The 18,260-nt window shown below is 49.7% G+C and overlaps 1 protein-coding gene across 1 annotated transcript in view; it reads right to left on the bottom strand.

The window, feature by feature from the left end:
• si:cabz01090165.1 (uncharacterized protein LOC100333421 homolog) overlaps window positions 1-18,260 on the bottom strand; it is a 100,587-nt gene that overhangs the window by 30,800 nt on the left and 51,527 nt on the right. The window contains exon 2 of the mRNA XM_062472815.1: window positions 10,551-10,721. Coding sequence (XP_062328799.1) covers window positions 10,551-10,588 — 38 coding nt within the window. The 5' untranslated portion in view covers window positions 10,589-10,721. The remainder of the gene's footprint in view (window positions 1-10,550; window positions 10,722-18,260) is intronic.

Here is an 18,260-nt window from a genome sequence, read left to right on the forward strand (position 1 = left end):
GCCTGCGGCCACGCCCGACCGCTCACCACACACACACACACATGCACGCGCTCACACGCGTGCACTCACTCTTACACACAGACACACATGGTCATGTATACATTCTCAAACACACATATCCACTCACACACACACACACTCACCGAAATAACAGAGCCATCATTTTTGGAGAGTTGCTGTTGAGATCAGAATGAGCAGCTATGATGGATTATATAACTGAACATTTAACATCTGAACAACTGTTAAATTGAGGAGGATTGAGGATAGTAATGAGGACGGTGGACTAGTGGTTGAAACTGTGTATGTGTGTGTGAGCAGTCCTGGTGAGGGAGGAGACAGACAGGAGACAGACAGCAGGCCAGGGATCAGGGAGAACTAATCCTGGGCTCCATCAAGTAACAAACAGATGGACCTCACGGCTGTCTCAGTTTTGACACACACACACACACAGTTTTTTATTCGGATGTGACAGCTTTCATGAACACAGAATTATCCCAATCACCCACGTGCCAATCACCGCTCTTCTTCACACACACACACACACACACACACCTTTCACACATACACACAAACGCCACACAGACAAAGCCATCACAGCCTACACACTCAGCCATCAAAGTTCACTCACACAAACCAATCAAAACGTATTCACACACACACACAGTCATCAATACTTACTCAAACTGCCTTCATACCACACACACACACACACACACACAGCCATCAAGTCCCAGACAGTGAGGAGACCATTTGAGGAGGGAGCGGAGGGAGATGGTGGCTGCCATACATCCTGGTCGTCTGAATGTCACGGCACCCCGGGCTCAGAACATGGCCGCCACCACAAAAATCACAGTCCAGCCTTATTTCTGCCCAGAGACAGACTCTCCTCTGCCTGGGTCACAGAGGAGAGCAGAAAAAGAGAAGAGGAAAGGAGAGAAGAGGTGAGGAGATGAGAGGAGAGGAGAGGAGAGGAGAGGAGGGGAGAGGAGAGGAGAGGAGGGGAGGGGAGAGGAGAGGAGAAGAGGGGAGGGGAGGGGAGAGGAGAGGAGAGGAGAGGAGAGGAGAGGAGGAAGACAGAAGTGCTGTAGACACAGCAGCCTGTAGCAGCTCTACCTGTTCCAAACACCTCTCACAGAATCCAAACACAGGGCTGACAGTTAAGATTGTCATATGCAGAAGAAAACGCAACACCATTATGCACACCCACGACTCTGGAACAAAAGGCGAAAGAAAGAGAGAGAGAAAGGAGGGATTTAGAAGAACAATAGCATTGATGAAAACCATGATTCTCCTCCTCCTCCCTTCCCCTCACAGAGCACCTGAAATAGAGTTGGAACTGAGGCGCAGGCTTGAAAGAGACTGTCTGATGGAGAGGTCGTTTTATAATCCCAACCCCAACCGATGCGGGAGACATGAAAAACACCCGCCGTTTTTTTCCACGCTGCACAATCGAACAACAGGAGGGTAGAGAGTGGGACAGAAAAGCAGAAAGCTGACAGCAAAGGAAAAAGAGGAATAGGAACCCAACTCAACAGAAAGCCTGCCTGTCTGCTCTCCAGTTGGTAGTGGAAATGTTTGCCACCGTTTTGCCTCCTACCCTCACCAAACACACGCACGCACACACACAGAAGAGAAACAGTTGGGATGAACGCGTGTGTGGGAGTGTCTGTGTGTTTGTCTATGTGTGTGAGAGAGCGAGGGACAAGAGAGAGCAAGTGGGCGTGTGTGTGTGAGGGAGAGAGAGTATGTAAGAGTGTAAGATACAGAGAGTGTGTATGTGTGTGAGAGAGAGTGTGTGAGGGAGAGTGTGTGTGTGTGTGATGAAGAGAGTCAGGTGGCTGAGCGGTTAGAGAAGCGGGCTAGTAATCTGAAGGTTGCCAGTTTGATTCCCGGCTGTGCAAAATGAAGGTGTCCTTGGGCAAGGCACTTCACCCTACTTGCCTCAGGGGGAATGTCCCTGTGCTTACTGTAAGTCGCTCTGGATAAGAATGTCTGCTAAATGACAAAATGTAAATGTAAATGTAAGAGTGTGTGTGTGTATACGTGTGAGAGGGAGAGTGTGTGTGTGAGAGGGATAGAGTGTGTGTGTGAGGGAGAGAGAGTGGACAGCAGGTCTAGCTGTAAGGGACGTGGTTGGCAAGGCGATGGAGCATTTTGACACCTCGTCACGGTCTGCCATGGTACTGACACACCACTGCCCAGGGAGGGAGGGAGAGAGAGAGGGATGGAAGAGAGGGAGGGAGGGATGGAGGAGAGGAGAGAGGGAGGAGTGGAGAGAGAGAGGAGAGGTGAGGGTGAGAGCAGAGAAGGAGGGAAGATAGGAGGTTGAGACAAAGAAACTAGAGGAGAGACAAAGCTAAGAAAAAGAGGAAATATAAAGGAATGAAGGTAGGGGAGGGATAAGGAGGAGAGAAGGAAAAAAGAGAGGAGGGCAGAAGGAGTGGACTGGGACGGGTGGGATGGAAGGAGGGTGGGAAGGATGAGTCAGTGAGGATGGGAGAGGGAGGGGAGAGGAGGTAACTGGAGAGAGAGAGAGAGAGAGAGAGAGAGAGAGAGAGAGAGAGAGAGAGAGAGAGAGAGAGAGAGAGAGAGAGAGAGAGAGAGAGAGAGGGGACGGGAGGGAGATGGAGAGAGGGAGAGGAGAGGGCCCCAGGCTGGCGTCATGACGGCCAGGCTGGCATGAAGGCGTGTGGAGGCTGATGGGAGACTGAGGATGCCCTAACCAGCCAGCCAATCACACTCTACAGATGGCAACGAGCCTGCGTCTGGAAGGAGAAGCCTGGAAGGCTGAGCAGAGACAAGAGCTCTGAATCACACACACACGTAGTATGCACATACACAATTACACATACTTACACACACCTACTAGGTCTGTACTTACTGTAAGTCGCTATGGATAAGAGCGTCCGCTAAATGACTAAATGTAAATATACACACACACTCACACGCATGTACACCTAGGATAAACACAGACACACCAACATCATAAACTCACACACACACCAAACACACACACAAACACCCATACCTAACATACACGCACAGCTGGATAAAGAGGATGAATATTGTAGGCACACTAATGTGTTTATGCTCTTGTTGGGTTTCGTTTGAATGGGCGCAAATGCTAGCGAGGTGGTGCTCTAGTTAAAATGAAGACTAGAAACCAGAGAAACAATCCACTGACTGTTATTATCAGCTGGTTATTTACAATCAACCTAAATTGTACATTCATCAATAGAGAATTATTTCTCATGTATTTTCTAATTGTCCCAATGAAGCCTATTCACACATAGGGTGCCATACACAGTTGGGATTACAGCTGTGATTTGGGTATTCATCTATCAATAGATTCATCATCCTCAACAACAACACACACACACACACATTTCTGTTGTGTTATGTCAACATTGATTGTCCAAAAGAACAGATGAAAGGGGAGGCATACTTTTCAAGCTGACTTCTTAACACAACAAACACACACACACGGTCACACACATGCATCTCGGCATGCGCACATTCCACCTCACGCTCCAACTCTCGCTCCCGACCACCCGCCCGCCCGCCCGCCCACCTGCCCACCCACTCCCTCCCTCACTCACGCCCACACACCTGGCAAACTGAACTAGTTTGTATCCCATCAACAAATAGCCTGACAGGAGATGAAAAGCCTTCAAAGATGCTCAGCGTCTCTAATGCGTCTCTGAAGTACGGGATATGCAAACGAGGAAGTAGGGGCGAGGAGATGCAAACACGCCGATTCCTCCCGCTAACAAACCAAGGGGGACCAAAGGTCTGTCATAATGAAACCCTCTGTTAAGGATTCCAACACAATCCACTAGACAACGAGGCTCTGTTACGACACACACACACTTGCTTAGGCAAATGGCATTCATGTCCTGGTGGACAGGGAGGGGAGGAGGAGAGAGGAGGAGAGAGGAGGAGAGAGGAGGAGAGAGGGGAGCGGAGGGAGAGGGGGATGCACAGAGAGGAGGAGGATGAGGAGTAATAGGGGCATGGAGGCTGTCACATCTCCACCTCACAGGGGTTGAAGAGCGTGTCCACCCGAAGGTGCTCCTCATCTACATATCCATGTTTCTCAGCTGACAGGGGAACACCGGGCGTTTACGGTCAGACGTGTGAGACTGCCAGCCAGGAAACCACTAAGCACCCACCCTCCGCTCACAAACAGCATCATTAGAGAACGCTCGCGAAACTGTGAGGAGGTGAGCACATAACTCTTGGTTTGGCTGCGGACAAACTCCGGCATTGGTGCTGTATGTTTTCTGCATAATCATGGATCTTTCTTACCCTCAATTGCCCACATTTTCACTCACAGCCTCTCAGACCTCCTTTCATAAACATCACTTAAGCGAGCAAACAGCTAGCATTAAGATTTTGAGGTCGGGCAGTAATTTTCACTGAGTGAGTTTAACCAATTCAGTTACACCACCTTCTGTTACACTTTGCAGGCGTACCCATACGATACGATACGTTTCTTATGTTGAAGAAGTCTAAAAATCAAATAATTCATGTGTGTTTGAGAGAGTTGGTTGTTTCTGGAAATGTTCATGGAATATATGTGTGGTCACTTCCATTACCATCCTACATGTCAATATATCAATCTCTACCATACCTTTCTTCGGAGAATCATATAAACAGTGTGTTACAATACTCACACTGTCACAGAAGTGACAAGCTTTATATGAATGTACCAACCAACCAACACCATCATAACATACATACTCTAAGGTTATGGCCTACAGACAAATAAGACCCCAGTTGAAGACATCTATGGCACAGCATCAGTCTCCATGTTCCACAAGTCTCATGGAGTGAGCTGATTGGATGATTCTGCTGGTGTGTTTGGGGAAAACAGCATCGGCAGTTCCACAGTTCTCCGTCCAATCCCCTCAGCGATTCAGTACTGTAGCATGGTAACAGTTTAATGCATGTGTTGGCTGTAAGCGGAGTGTTTAACAGGGTTTTCTCCACAGGCCCTTCTGTGTTCTGGCTGTCATTTGACACCAGGACCGTAATGACCACACACATGCCTCTGCTACTCCAGAGCTGTTAGCCGGACATGGACCAAGGTCTATTGGTCCCAAAGGCTTGCCGTAGCCTGCCAAAGACCGCGCCGCTTACCCACAATGCACCTCTACATCCTGTCTTGCTCTCATCAGCACTCCCCAGATCACCATGAGGAGGCCTGATTGGTCCCTGGAGAGCCCGCCCCCTCATGGAGCTGAGCCAATCAAGTGAGTCCATCATCAGACTGGGACATTTACGAGGCAATAAAGAGCTGTGTACTGCAGAGGCCAGGGCACTTACTTACAGCTGCACTTTGTGTGTGTGTTTGTGTTTGTCTGTGTGTTTGTGTGTGTGTGCTTGTGTGTTTACGTGTGCTTGAATGTGTATGTATGTAGGTGCCTGCCTGTATGTGTGTGTGTGTGTTTATTTGAGTGTGTTTGTGTATGTGTGTAAGTGTGTGTGCGATCGTTGGTGCTTCACACAGCATCTGTCAGGCAAACAAGAAAATGATCCATCCACACATGAAGGAGAGAGTCCAGCTGGACTGAACCACTAGATTGTTTGTCCACAAACAAGACGATGGAGGATTCGTGCTCATCTGGTCCCAAAACTGCGGCGGCCATCTTTCTCAAAACATCGGAGACCGCCCCACAATCTCAGACTCATCTAGCCTATCAATTCACCATTAGATTAAAAGGACCTCCATTTCAACTCACATAGCAGAGTTCAGAGAGTGGTTCCGAACGGTCTCTGCTACAGTAGGCATGGATTGTACTGTACCACCCAGCAGGCAGCTTAATTGGTTTCCAGTGTAGCACGGTTAACCTTTGGAGTCCCTGTCTCTTCCCTCCTCACTGAAGAAAGGAATCTGGAGATGGGATCGAGGGAGGGAGAGCATGCATAGTCAATGAGCGTCGTGATTAGAGATCAGTCTCTGTCGTCTGCAGAGGAGGAGAGAGCGGTGGGGAGGGGAGGAGAAGAGAAGGGGGGAGGAGAGGGAAAGAGTACAGGTGTGGTGAAGGGAGGGTAGAGGAGAAAAGGGGTTCATTTTCCTCCTCCCAGCCCCACCACCTTGCACTGGCCTACATGGTCTGATTTGGGTCTGAAACCGTCACCCACCTACCTTCATGACCCCGTCACCCACCTGCCTTCATGACCCCGTCACCCACCTACCTTCATGACCCCGTCACCCACCTGCCTTCATGACCCCGTCACCCACCTGCCTTCATGACCCCGTCACCCACCTGCCTTCATGACCCCGTCACCCACCTGCCTTCATGACCCCGTCACCCATCTGGAGAGGAGTCTATGGTACCCATCCCTGGCATTGGAAGGAAGTGTGTGTGTGTGTATGTTTAGGATCCAGCAGTCCAATAGATAACCCCTGAGTCCTCAGCTCCTAATCACATGATTCCATTGGAGAGTGGGCTATGGTCCTCCCAGAGAGAAGAAGACTGCTGCTATTTACTCTGCCATTACACTGAGAGCACATATCATCACATGATCAACCCTCCCCCCTCTTTCTGCTCTGTTTATGCCAATTTTCCCCCTTACTCTACCCTTCTCCCCCCAGCCCTCCCTTCTCCCCCCAGCCCTCTCTACTCCCCCCAGCCCTCCCTTCTCCCCCCAGCCCTCCCTTCTCCCCCCAGCCCTCCCTTCTCCCCCCAGCCCTCCCTTCTCCCCCCAGCCCTCCCTACTCCCCCCAGCCCTCCCTTCTCCCCCCAGCCCTCCCTTCTCCCCCCAGCCCTCCCTACTCCCCCCAGCCCTCCCTTCTCCCCCCAGCCCTCCCTTCTCCCCCCAGCCCTCCCTACTCCCCCCAGCCCTCCCTTCTCCCCCCAGCCCTCCCTTCTCCCCCCAGCCCTCCCTACTCCCCCCAGCCCTCCCTTCTCCCCCCAGCCCTCCCTTCTCCCCCCAGCCCTCCCTACTCCCCCCAGCCCTCCCTTCTCCCCCCAGCCCTCCCTTCTCCCCCCAGCCCTCCCTACTCCCCCCAGCCCTCCCTTCTCCCCCCAGCCCTCCCTACTCCCCCCAGCCCTCCCTTCTCCCCCCAGCCCTCCCTACTCCCCCAGCCCTCCCTACTCCCCCCAGCCCTCCCTTCTCCCCCCAGCCCTCCCTTCTCCCCCCAGCCCTCCCTTCTCCCCCCAGCCCAGATTCATTTCATGATGAACAGATATGCAATATTTATCAAAAAACGTTCTTTTTGATGTGGAGTTTAACAGGAGGGAAATGTAATCTGTCGTTGTCTTTCTTTCATTCTCTCCCTCTCTATCTCTCTCCCCTTCCTGTCTCTCTGTCTTTCTCTCCATACCTCTCTCTCCCTCTCTTTCTCTATCCCTCTCACTACCACCCCCTTCAATTTTTCACACACACACACACACACACACACACACACACACACACACACACACACACACACACAGGGTGTGTTCGAATTCTTAGATAGCTGTCTAATCCTTTATCTCTAGTTGGACAGGTGTCTGACGAGAGAGGTCCTTTCGGGGGAAGGTATCTCAAAAACCGTTGATTTCGAACAGTCTATTAAGATAGGATGTACGTCATCGCGCTGCGTGTACTTATGTGCTCGCACTAGCGCGCTCTGTCAGACGGCAGTCAATTGCATCTTCCTTCAACGTGCTTTGCAACTTGCATTGGTTATTTTTACAGTACATTTTGTGTGCAGTTACAATGCACATTTACAATTTCACATCATAAACAACCGTTCACTTTCTTAACTATCTTGCATTAAATACAGATAAATACCAGAGCTAACGTTAGCAAGCCTGTTAACAATCTTCAGCTACCGATAGCGATAGCGACCTGGCTAACGGATACCTTGCTAACTAATTCAGACGATTTTTTGGTTAATCAATCATGGCATAATTACATAGTACACCCATTATTTCTCGGTAACTTTAAAAAAAAATAAGCAAAAAAAGCAAAGAAACTTACACTTATGAATACTTTTGATCCCAGTTTGGACCTCCTGACTGACTTGTTCCGCCATCTTATTATTATTTTTTCTCTGGCTTGGGTTCTGGCGCACAGAGTTATGGGTAATACCTGCCGCCATTAAGACAGCAAGACAACTCAGATGCTCTCTTGAAAAATGACCGTTATGTGACGTATTTCAAGGTATCTTACTAAAGCGGAAGAGAAGGTTTAAGACATTTCGAACAGTCCTTGCTCTCTTAATAGGGAGGAAGGAAGGAAGGAAGGGAGCATTTTAAGGGTATTCGAACACACCCACACACCTACTCACACATACACACACCTACTCACACATACACACATAAGGAGTAACACAGCAAGTTTACTAGGTTGCATGTTTCTGCAGGGCATTTTCCTGCTGCAGGGGAACGCAACCCCCTAGTCACCGTGGGAACCAGGTCCATCCAGACGGCAAGCCCCTCCCCTTTTGTTCCAATCAGACGCAGCCATGAGCACCAGCCTGGATCGCCATTGGCCCTTCAATTTTGAATGACAGCTGTTTTATTGATTCTATCTCTCAGTAGCTCTTGGCAAGAAAATTTGATTTTTAATAAAACGATAATAAGACAGATTTGCCTAAATTATGTAACACAATGTTCCTTGGTCAGAGTCAAAATCAATGCTGCAGTTGATTATTGATCGGGAGATAGCAAAACTGGTTGACTGGAGTTAATGTGACTTTCAGGAGTTGGTCTCTTATTCCATAGCTGTGTATTTGTGTTCTTGCTAGTCCGCTCTAGTTGTTTCCTTGTGTCCTTGTTCCCTATTGGTTTGCTTGTGTCCTTGTTCCCTAGTTGTGTCCTTGCGCTCTTGTCATCCAGGTATCTGTGTGTGTGTCCTGTATGTTTGCCTTCTTGTGCACTTGGTGTTGTTGTGCTCTCGTTCGTTGCTCCTGACATCTCTCCACATGTGTTTACATACACTTATCGTATGTGGTCAAATGCCTGGTTTTAAATAGTTTTGGCGGTCTGTCACACACACACACAAACACACACACACAGACACAGAGTGCTAATGACCCCCCACCCCAACTCCTGGTTGTCTCACTGCAAGTCCATATGCCAGGATGACCTTTGACCTGTAGTTAGGAAGGAAACAACGCTGTGACCTAATGTAGTTCTCACTTCCTCTAATTAAGCGTCCTGGAGTTGATGCACCAGCCAATGACAAGCGATCACCTGAGTAATCCCCAGCTTGTCAGCAGAGGGCTGGTGTCTCCAGCTGAACTGGAGGTAATAACTGTGTCTACCTGCTACAGCTAAACATCACACAGCAGCTGCACCCAAGCAAACACGGTGGCCATTAGACCTCTATTAGGTAGCTTCTGCACACACACACACACACACACACACACACACACAGGTGCACACACACACACACACACAGGTGCACACACACACACACAGGTGTGCACACACACATACACAGGTACACAGCACACACACATCCAGTTCAGAGTTATTTGTCATGATTGGTCTCTTCATTAGTGGGCATTAGAGTAAAGGTGACAACTGTATGGTGGGCAACAGGGGCAAACGCCCTGCAACTTAAGAAAACATGCAAATAGACAAAACAATTAAGAGACAATTAAGAAAACATCTTCATTAATTTGACAACACGTGCAGAATTCAAATGCGCTGCAAATACACACAACACAATGAAATACATAAATGTGCTGCAAAAATAGAAACGATGCAAAAAGAAAAGCACACAAACCCCGAAAACAAATGCAAAAAAAAACCTGCAGCATCCAGTTTATGCAACGGAAGTTCTCCAGGCCTCTAGGGGGAGGGCTACGTGGAACAGCTTGATTTTTGACCCCTACATAAACCTGTTTCTCTGTTAAAATACTGTAAAAGAGCATATTAACCTTTTATGTTGCCTCTTTACTTCACTTTTGGTCCTGAAAAAAACAAACCTCTCATCTGCTCTCTCTCTCTCTCTCTCTCTCTCTCTCTCTCTCTCTCTCTCTCTCTCTCTCTCATCTCTCTCTCTCTCTCTCTCTCTCTCTCTCTCTCTGTCTCTCTGTCTCTCTGTCTCTCTGTCTCTCTCTGTCTCTCTCTGTCTCTCTCTCTCTCTCTCTCTCTCTCTCTCTCTCTCTCTCTCTAACTCCATGGGGTCGAAAATCAAGCTGTTCCACTTAGCCCTCCCCCTAGAGGCCTGGAGAACTTCCGTTGCATAAACTGGATGCAGCGTTTTTTTTGTTGCATTTGTTTTCGGGGTATGTGTACTTTTCTTTTTGCATCGTTTCTATATTTGAAGCACGTTTATGTATTACATTGTGTTGTGTGTATTTGCAGCTAAAGCTTCACACCGCAGTATTAACCCTCCGAGCTAAAGTCTTCACAGCTGTTTAAGCTGACATGGCAGCTGTGCTCTCCATGCTGAAGGCAAGGTCACTCAGCACACAAGCGCCCGCCCACCCAACCACCTCCCTTACCGACATTCAACACCTCCCACCCCCTTCCCGATGCCCCCTCCCCGAACCCCTCCTCCCCTCCCTCCTTCTCCTCCTCTCTGTTGCCATGGCAGCCTACCGTAGGGGGTGGGAGAGAAGATCTTTTGTGGCCGCCATAGGCTCAGCCCTCTCTCTCTCTCTCTGGCGGGGGCGCGGGCGTGCGAGCGTGCGCGGCTCGCGTCTGTCGGACAGGGATCCGCCAGGCGTTAGAAGTCCTCGCCACCAGTCATCGGCTCATCCCTCGCTCCGTCTGTGAGTGTCAGGAGGAAGGCAGAGCCATGAGACATCACAACACACACCAACTGGAGACGTCAGTCTGGACCTGCACGAGCATGGCGTGTGGTGTGTGTGTGTTTAGGTGTGTGTGTGGTGTGTGTGTGTCTGTCTGTGTGTGCGTGTGATGTGTGTGTGTCTGTGTGTCTGTGTGTGTGTGTGATTGAAGACTGATTTAAATATCAACTCTATCCATCAGGCTGTGAAGGAGCAGTCAATTTGTTCCACATGGAGAGTGAGAGAGAGAGAGAGAGAGAGAGAGGGGAGAGAGAGAGAGAGAGAGAGAGAGAGAGAGAGAGAGAGAGAGAGAGAGAGAGAGAGAGAGAGAGAGAGAGAGAGAGAGAGAGAGAGAGAGAGAGAGAGAAAACATCTCTATTACAACGTAATGCTTCTAGGTAGGACTGTGCTACTGAGCAGAGAGCATCTCAATCAATCAGTCCATCCCCAGAGTTCAGCCTGGGATTCATAACACAGCCTCTCCCTGCCTTAATGAAGGAACAGCAGGGAGAGGAGGATTTAGCATGAGATCCTGATGAGGAGAGGAAGACATATTGTACATAACCTGATTAGGGAGTAACAGAGATGTGATCCTACCAGATAGAGTTCTGCTATTGTTTCCTGGCCAGGTGGGGGGTAAGATAGACGTTTTTCTAAAACGTCTATCTTACTCTCTTGCTCTCTAAGATCAATAATAATTATATTATGTAAAGCATGAGACATGTTGATTGATTACCCATGAGCCTTTGCATATTGACACTGACAATAGGGCCGTTTTTGGCAAACTGAATGCATTATGGCAAAAAGCAATGTCAGCCAAGTTTAGGTTCTAAGTGGATTTTCATCTCCATCGTTGGTTGTCCTGTATAATTCAACAAGAATTAATACACTATTATGACAATTTTTTTATGATCGATTATTTTAAGGAGAAACAGTTAGCTACTGTTTGCTTTTAGCTAATTCAGGTTAATGCTGTTATAGGTGACAAGCTACCGCCGGTCCCTTTAAATCCAAACTTCCGTGTTGCGATGACATTGCCTCATTCTTGATATATTAAACGTTGGGGAGCAAGGCGCAGACGTGGAGGTTTAGGGCCCACAGACAGCTTCGTGGAGGTTTAGGGCCAACAGACAGCTTCGTGGAGGTTTAGGGCCCACAGACAGCTTCGTGGAGGTTTAGGGCCCACAGACAGCTTCGTGGAGGTTTAGGGCCCACAGACAGCTTTGTTTAGGTTTAGGGCCCACAGACAGCTTCGTGGAGGTTTAGGGCCCACAGACAGCTTCGTGGAGGTTTAGGGCCCACAGACAGCTTCGTGGAGGTTTAGGGCCAACAGACAGCTTCGTGGAGGTTTAGGGCCCACAGACAGCTTCATGGAGGTTTAGGGCCCACAGACAGCTTCGTGGAGGTTTAGGGCCCACAGACAGCTTCGTGGAGGTTTAGGGCCCACAGACAGCTTCGTGGAGGTTTAGGGCCAACAGACAGCTTCGTGGAGGTTTAGGGCCCACAGACAGCTTCGTGGAGGTTTAGGGCCCACAGACAGCTTCGTGGAGGTTTAGGGCCCACAGACAGCTTCGTGGAGGTTTAGGGCCCACAGACAGCTTCGTGGAGGTTTAGGGCCCACAGACATCTTCGTGGAGGTTTAGGGCCAACAGACAGCTTCGTGGAGGTTTAGGGCCCACAGACAGCTTCGTGGAGGTTTAGGGCCCACAGACAGCTTCGTGGAGGTTTAGGGCCCACAGACAGCTTCGTTTAGGTTTAGGGCCCACAGACAGCTTCGTGGAGGTTTAGGGCCCACAGACAGCTTCGTGGAGGTTTAGGGCCCACAGACAGCTTCGTGGAGGTTTAGTGCCCACAGACAGCTTCGTGGAGGTTTAGGGCCCACAGACAGCTTCGTGGAGGTTTAGGGCCCACAGACATCTTCGTGGAGGTTTAGGGCCCACAGACAGCTTCGTGGAGGTTTAGGGCCAACAGACAGCTTCGTGGAGGTTTAGGGCCCACAGACAGCTTCGTGGAGGTTTAGGGCCCACAGACAGCTTCGTGGAGGTTTAGGGCCCACAGACAGCTTCGTGGAGGTTTAGGGCCCACAGACAGCTTCGTGGAGGTTTGTCGGAGACACAACCAAGCAGAACAAACAGAAGCACTGAGATCAAGTGTTCATTTGACAAGATAAGCAGTTCAGAGTAGCTGTCCAGGCTTGAATTTATAACATTCAGGCCTGACCATGCTCCTGGCAATAGCCCTTGCCTGTAGCTGTCATGTGCATTACTGCTTAAAGAAAGAAAACAAATAGACCTCCGCACACACTCACACACACCCCCTCGAAGGTTTGGCCTTTTAGCCATATCATCAAAACAGCAGTTGAACTCCTCACTGCTCCTCCTTTCCTCCAATCAGCTCCATCTGGCCAACTCAGCAGTGTGTCTTCTCAGCAACTCACCAGGTGACGGAGGGCAAGAGAACCTTTCCTTTTTTCCCCTTCTCTTCTCTCTTCCTTTTTGTGGCAGGTCTCTCTATCCTCATCAAAGGAAGCCCTCCACAGCGTGCCTATCTGGCTCTACAGCAGACACCTGGCTACCCAGAATCCCCTTCTCCCCTTCTGACATCACAAGCTGCTAAAGCGGTAAAGAAATATCCTGGTCTCGGAGGAGTCACTACTCAGCATCCTGTTTCTTTTCTCCCTCCCCTCCTCTCCTCTCCTTTCTGATTGGTGAGGACAAACTCTCAAGGTCGGCTCGGGGCTTGTTCCAGGAGAAGGAAAATCAAACATGATTAGAGGCGATCCAGGGCCCAGCCAGGGAAGGCCTGTGTCGGACAGGCCGGTGTTCAGGAGGGGCGTGATGGAGATCAATGATGCTTCATCCGTCTCGAACGGTCGTCTCGTTGAGCAGAGCAGAGGTGGTGTTTGTTGATGGGATTAGTGCCTCAGCTGAAGGGGAGAATGATGACACGTACGGGCCAAGGAAGGACTCTCCTGGGAGGAGGCCTCGCTTTGTAAACACCTGCACTCTGGCTCCCACTCTCAGACAGACTGACTCACTGGCCAGTGGTGGGGCTGGCTGGATGGCTTGCTGGTTAGATGAGTGACTGCAGAGCTGACTAATCGTCTGCTCCTCACTGACTGACTGTTACTTATTGAATGACTGACTGACTATCTGACTGTAACTTACAGTACTGACTGACTGTTACATACTGACTGTTTCTGAATGACTGACTGATCGACTGTTACTGTCAACCTCTCCATCTTTCTGATCAGTGACTGGTGGCTTAACGGCTGGCTGACTGACTGACAGTTGGCGACTGACTGGTTCGCTGTATTGGTTTATTCTTAACTGGCTGGTTAACTGAACGACTGTTGCTGATCCTAACAGACAGCAGTAGAGCTAATTAGCACAGCTACAGCCATTTCCATAACACAGGAATTTAGATGACTGGCAGGACAGCCAGTGAGGAGCTAAGAGACAGTAATTTAGATGATTGACAGGTATGTCAGCTAATGAGGAGCCATGATACCAGAATATATTCATATATAAATAAATGACATGCAGCCAATGATGAGTCTCAGGTCAGCTTGGAGTACAACCTCATCACCATGGAAGCTGTGTAGGCAGGGGTCACGTTTCTCTGACCTTAAAACCCAACAGGTACTGACCACAAACTGACCCTGAATCTGACCGTGACGGTCCTGGAGGGGATGAGAGGAAGGGATGACGGGAGGGGGCTGGGAGGAGTAGGAGCTTGTGATGTCAGAAGGGGAGCAGTGGGATGAGAGGAGGGGGGTGGGAGGGGATGAGAGATGTGGGAGGAGAGAAAGAGGCTGCTGTATTCATCCATTACATAGCCCAGATAACCAGACTCTTTGTTGTAGTTTTTTTAATCAGAAAGTGCATTTGAAATCCTTAGATAGGATCCTTAGATCTTTTGTCATTTATCCTCAGATAAATCACAAAAAAAGTTTATGTAAAAGGCATTATTTAATGACTGAACTGAATGAAATATTATCTAGCCCTTTTCATCTTGAAACAACTGGAGCCTTCAGACCTCTTTCAATAATACAACAAATATGCAATATGTGGAGGATAGCAGCAAATAAAATACAATCAAACATTATTTGTATGGCCCTTTTTATAAGCAATGTCACAAAGGGTTCAACAGTCTACCTGTGCCGGCTTCAAGGCGTGTTACGGCAAAGTACCATGTCCCAATTGTATTTGAACTGCATTTAACAGCACTTTGTGAGGGTAGCCGTGGTATGTACTTCCGTACGTAAGTCAAAAGCAGGTATGCGATTGGGACACAGCCCAGTGTTTTGCAGTAGAACAACAGACTCGTTCTCTGCCAGTCTCCAGATAACTCCTGTGATCACTCATGTTCCTGTCAATAGAAGATATAGACAAGCCTGACAGAGGGAGGAGACTGGAGGTCAATAGGACAAGAGGGGAAGTGATTCAGTGTACTGCCATGACAATGATGATCCTCGTCCCTCCCTCCCTCCATCCTCTCCTTTCCTCTCTTCTCCTCCTTCTCCTTCACCCTCTCTTCTCTCCTCCCAAGCCCTCCCCTCCTCCTCCAGGTATGTAATCTGAGGTACTGTTCCTGAAAGCAGGTTATCCAACTCCACTCGACAGACTGATAGAGATGCAGATCAATACCCTCTCTGAAAATGTAACAGTAAGGATATACTCTATCCTGTCGGATAGCTGAGCTAAGCGATAATCACACGTCTGCCTGCCTGTCTGTTTCTCTGTCTGTGTGTCTTTGCCTGCCTGTTGGTGTGTCAGATTTTTCTGTCTCTATATGTTACTGTGCTTTTAAATGTGCATTTTATTAATGCACAAAAACATAAGTACAAACACACACAGACACACACTCTACCCGTGGGGACTGTTGACAGAGTTCTGGCCAACCCTAATGCTATTTGTCCTTAGGATGTCCTAGTGAAACAGCTGGAGTCAAAGGGAGAGATGGAGAGAGCACAGGGAGAAGAGAGAGGGAGAGAGAGAGAGAGAGAGAGAGAGAGAGAGAGAGAGAGAGAGAGAGAGAGAGAGAGAGAGAGAGAGAGAGAGAGAGAGAGAGAGAGAGAGAGAGAGAGAGGAGAATAAGAAGAGAACCTCACTTAGGTATTTTACCCAGCGTGCACTCTGTCTGATTCAAGCTCTGTCCTGCACACTGCCCCAACAACCTCCCTTAGAAAGCAAACAGATGGGGCAGGAAGAAGGAGAGAGCGTGTGAGTGTGTATGTGTGTGTGTGTGCGCGCCCGTATGTGTGTATGTGTGAGAAAGAGAGGAACACACAGAATGCAGAAAAGGAGAGTGTGTGTGTGTAAGAGCGAGACAGAGAGAGAGGCACACAGACAAAAATAGAGAGAAAGTTCAACAGAAAGAGCAAGAAAGAGAGGCACGTACTTTTCCCAGCATGCAATGCTCCTCAAATAAGCTTTGCCCCTACTACATAGACAAACAAACACAGACACACAAAGACACACACAAAGACAATCTCTGAAAGCACAATCGGATAGACAAAGGGATGGGGAGGGGGGGGGTGGGGAGGGAGGGGAAAAAAACAGCTAGATGGAACTCTAATTGGTGCATTACATTGTGGAGGAGAAAAGGTCTACTCTCTCCCCCTGTCTCCTCCTGTCTGGAGAGCAATCTCCTTTCTTTATTACCCCTGATGAGACAGTCTGATCCTGGGACCAGAGCTGGACATCTCCCCTCTTTCTTACTAGGAACGGAGAACTTTCACATATTTCTCTCTCTCTCTCCTTCTCTCTCAGTCCAAATCTCATCTCTTCCTTTCCTCTATCTTTCCCTGCATCTTTCATCCTCCTTACCTCCCTTCCTCTCTATCCCTCCTACTCTTTCTCTATCTCTCTGCCCCTGCCCCCTTCTCCCCCTCTCAAACTCACCTACACATTTACAGATACGCACGCACACACACACAGAAAACAAACACTTCAATTTATTTCTAAATATATGCGTTGAGATTTGTTGGATAGAGATAGAGTCAGACAGATTTTGTTGTATGAACAAGACCTCCCTCAAGACCCCCTTCCACTACCCCTCCTCCCCTCCCTCTCCTTCTCCCTCTCCTCCCTCTCCCCGCCTCTTCCTCACCTGCTCTGCCTCTTTGATCACGTCCTCACCTACAAATTCCATTTCATGGCACGTGTCGAGAGGTTTACTTGAATTATCCTTGGGAGGAAATTATGCTTTTTGTATTGTGTACAGAGCCCCAGCTTTAGCGGGGGAGGGAGGGGGCAGGAGAATGAAGCTGTTCTCCCTTCGTACCATGACACCACCCTGTACAGCCAGCATCACCAGAAGCCTTTATCATGGAAATCACTGCTTCAACTCTGCTTCTCACATCTCTGGGTGATGGAAGTTTTGGGCTGGGTGAGTGGAGACAATGGAAGGAGGGGGGTAGGCTGGGGGGTGGAGAGGCTGTCAGGAGTCGGGGTGAGGGGGGTTGGGGGGGTGAGGTGGGCTGGGGGTGTGGTGTAGATGGAAGGAGCAGGGGTGAGGGGGGGGGTGTAGAGCAGGTGTAAGGAGGGGGGCTAGGGGGTGGGGTGGAGAGGGTGTCATCGGGGGGGAGGGAGGGATGGGGGGTTTAGGGGTGCTAACGGGGGGTGGAGTGAGTGGAAGGAGGGTGGGTGGTGAGGGTGGCGCGCAGGTCTGCATGTGCGTGTGGAACGGGCGGGGGGGGCTGGGGGGGCGAGGGAAGGGGCGTAGAGAGACAGAGGGTCTCTGACCTCTCGTTACATAAGTCCACAGCGACAGTCCTTCAGTCTCATTCTCCAATCAATTTCTATCACCACGGCGAAGGAATTCAATTAGACCAGGGCTGCTTTCACAAAGGCGTCGCCACAGAAAGAGAACGAGAAAGCGAGAGAGAGAGAGAGAGAGAGAGAGAGAGAGAGAGAGAGAGAGAGAGAGAGAGAGAGAGAGAGAGAGAGAGAGAGAGAGAGAGAAAGTGAGAGAAAGTGAGAGAAAGTGAGAGAAAGAGGAAGAGAGGGAGAGAGAGGGCCGGGCAGAAGTGGGCGGAGGGTGTGTGTTTGTGTGTAATTGTGTGCGCGCGTCTGTGTGCGTGCGTGTGTGACCTTGAGCATGTACTGGGAAGCAGCAACAGAACATGCAGTGCTGCACTTCAGACAAAAGGAAAAAGATGTCGAGATTCAGTGAGGGGGAGCGAGGGAAGAGGAGGAGAGAAAAGGGGAAGGAGAGGAAGAGAGAGAGAGAGAGCGAGAACAGCGTGATGCCGGCTCCCTCTCACGCCAGGTGGTGCCAGGGATCTCAGGATATTGGAGAGAGTTGAGACGAACACCGGGGGGGCCTATTTATAGATGGGGTGTGGGATGGGGGGAGCAGGGAGCAGGAGAGGAGCGGGGATGAGGGTTGAGAGGAGAAGGGGGAGGATTTAGGTGTGGGTGAGTGAGGAGGAATCGGGGGTGGGCGAGAGGTGAGGGGTGGGAGGTGGGAGATGGGGGGGAAGCAGGAGACAGGGTGTGAGGAGGGAGGGAAG

The sequence above is a fragment of the Osmerus eperlanus genome, chromosome 11 (assembly GCF_963692335.1).
Source record: "Osmerus eperlanus chromosome 11, fOsmEpe2.1, whole genome shotgun sequence".
NCBI lineage: Eukaryota > Metazoa > Chordata > Actinopteri > Osmeriformes > Osmeridae > Osmerus > Osmerus eperlanus.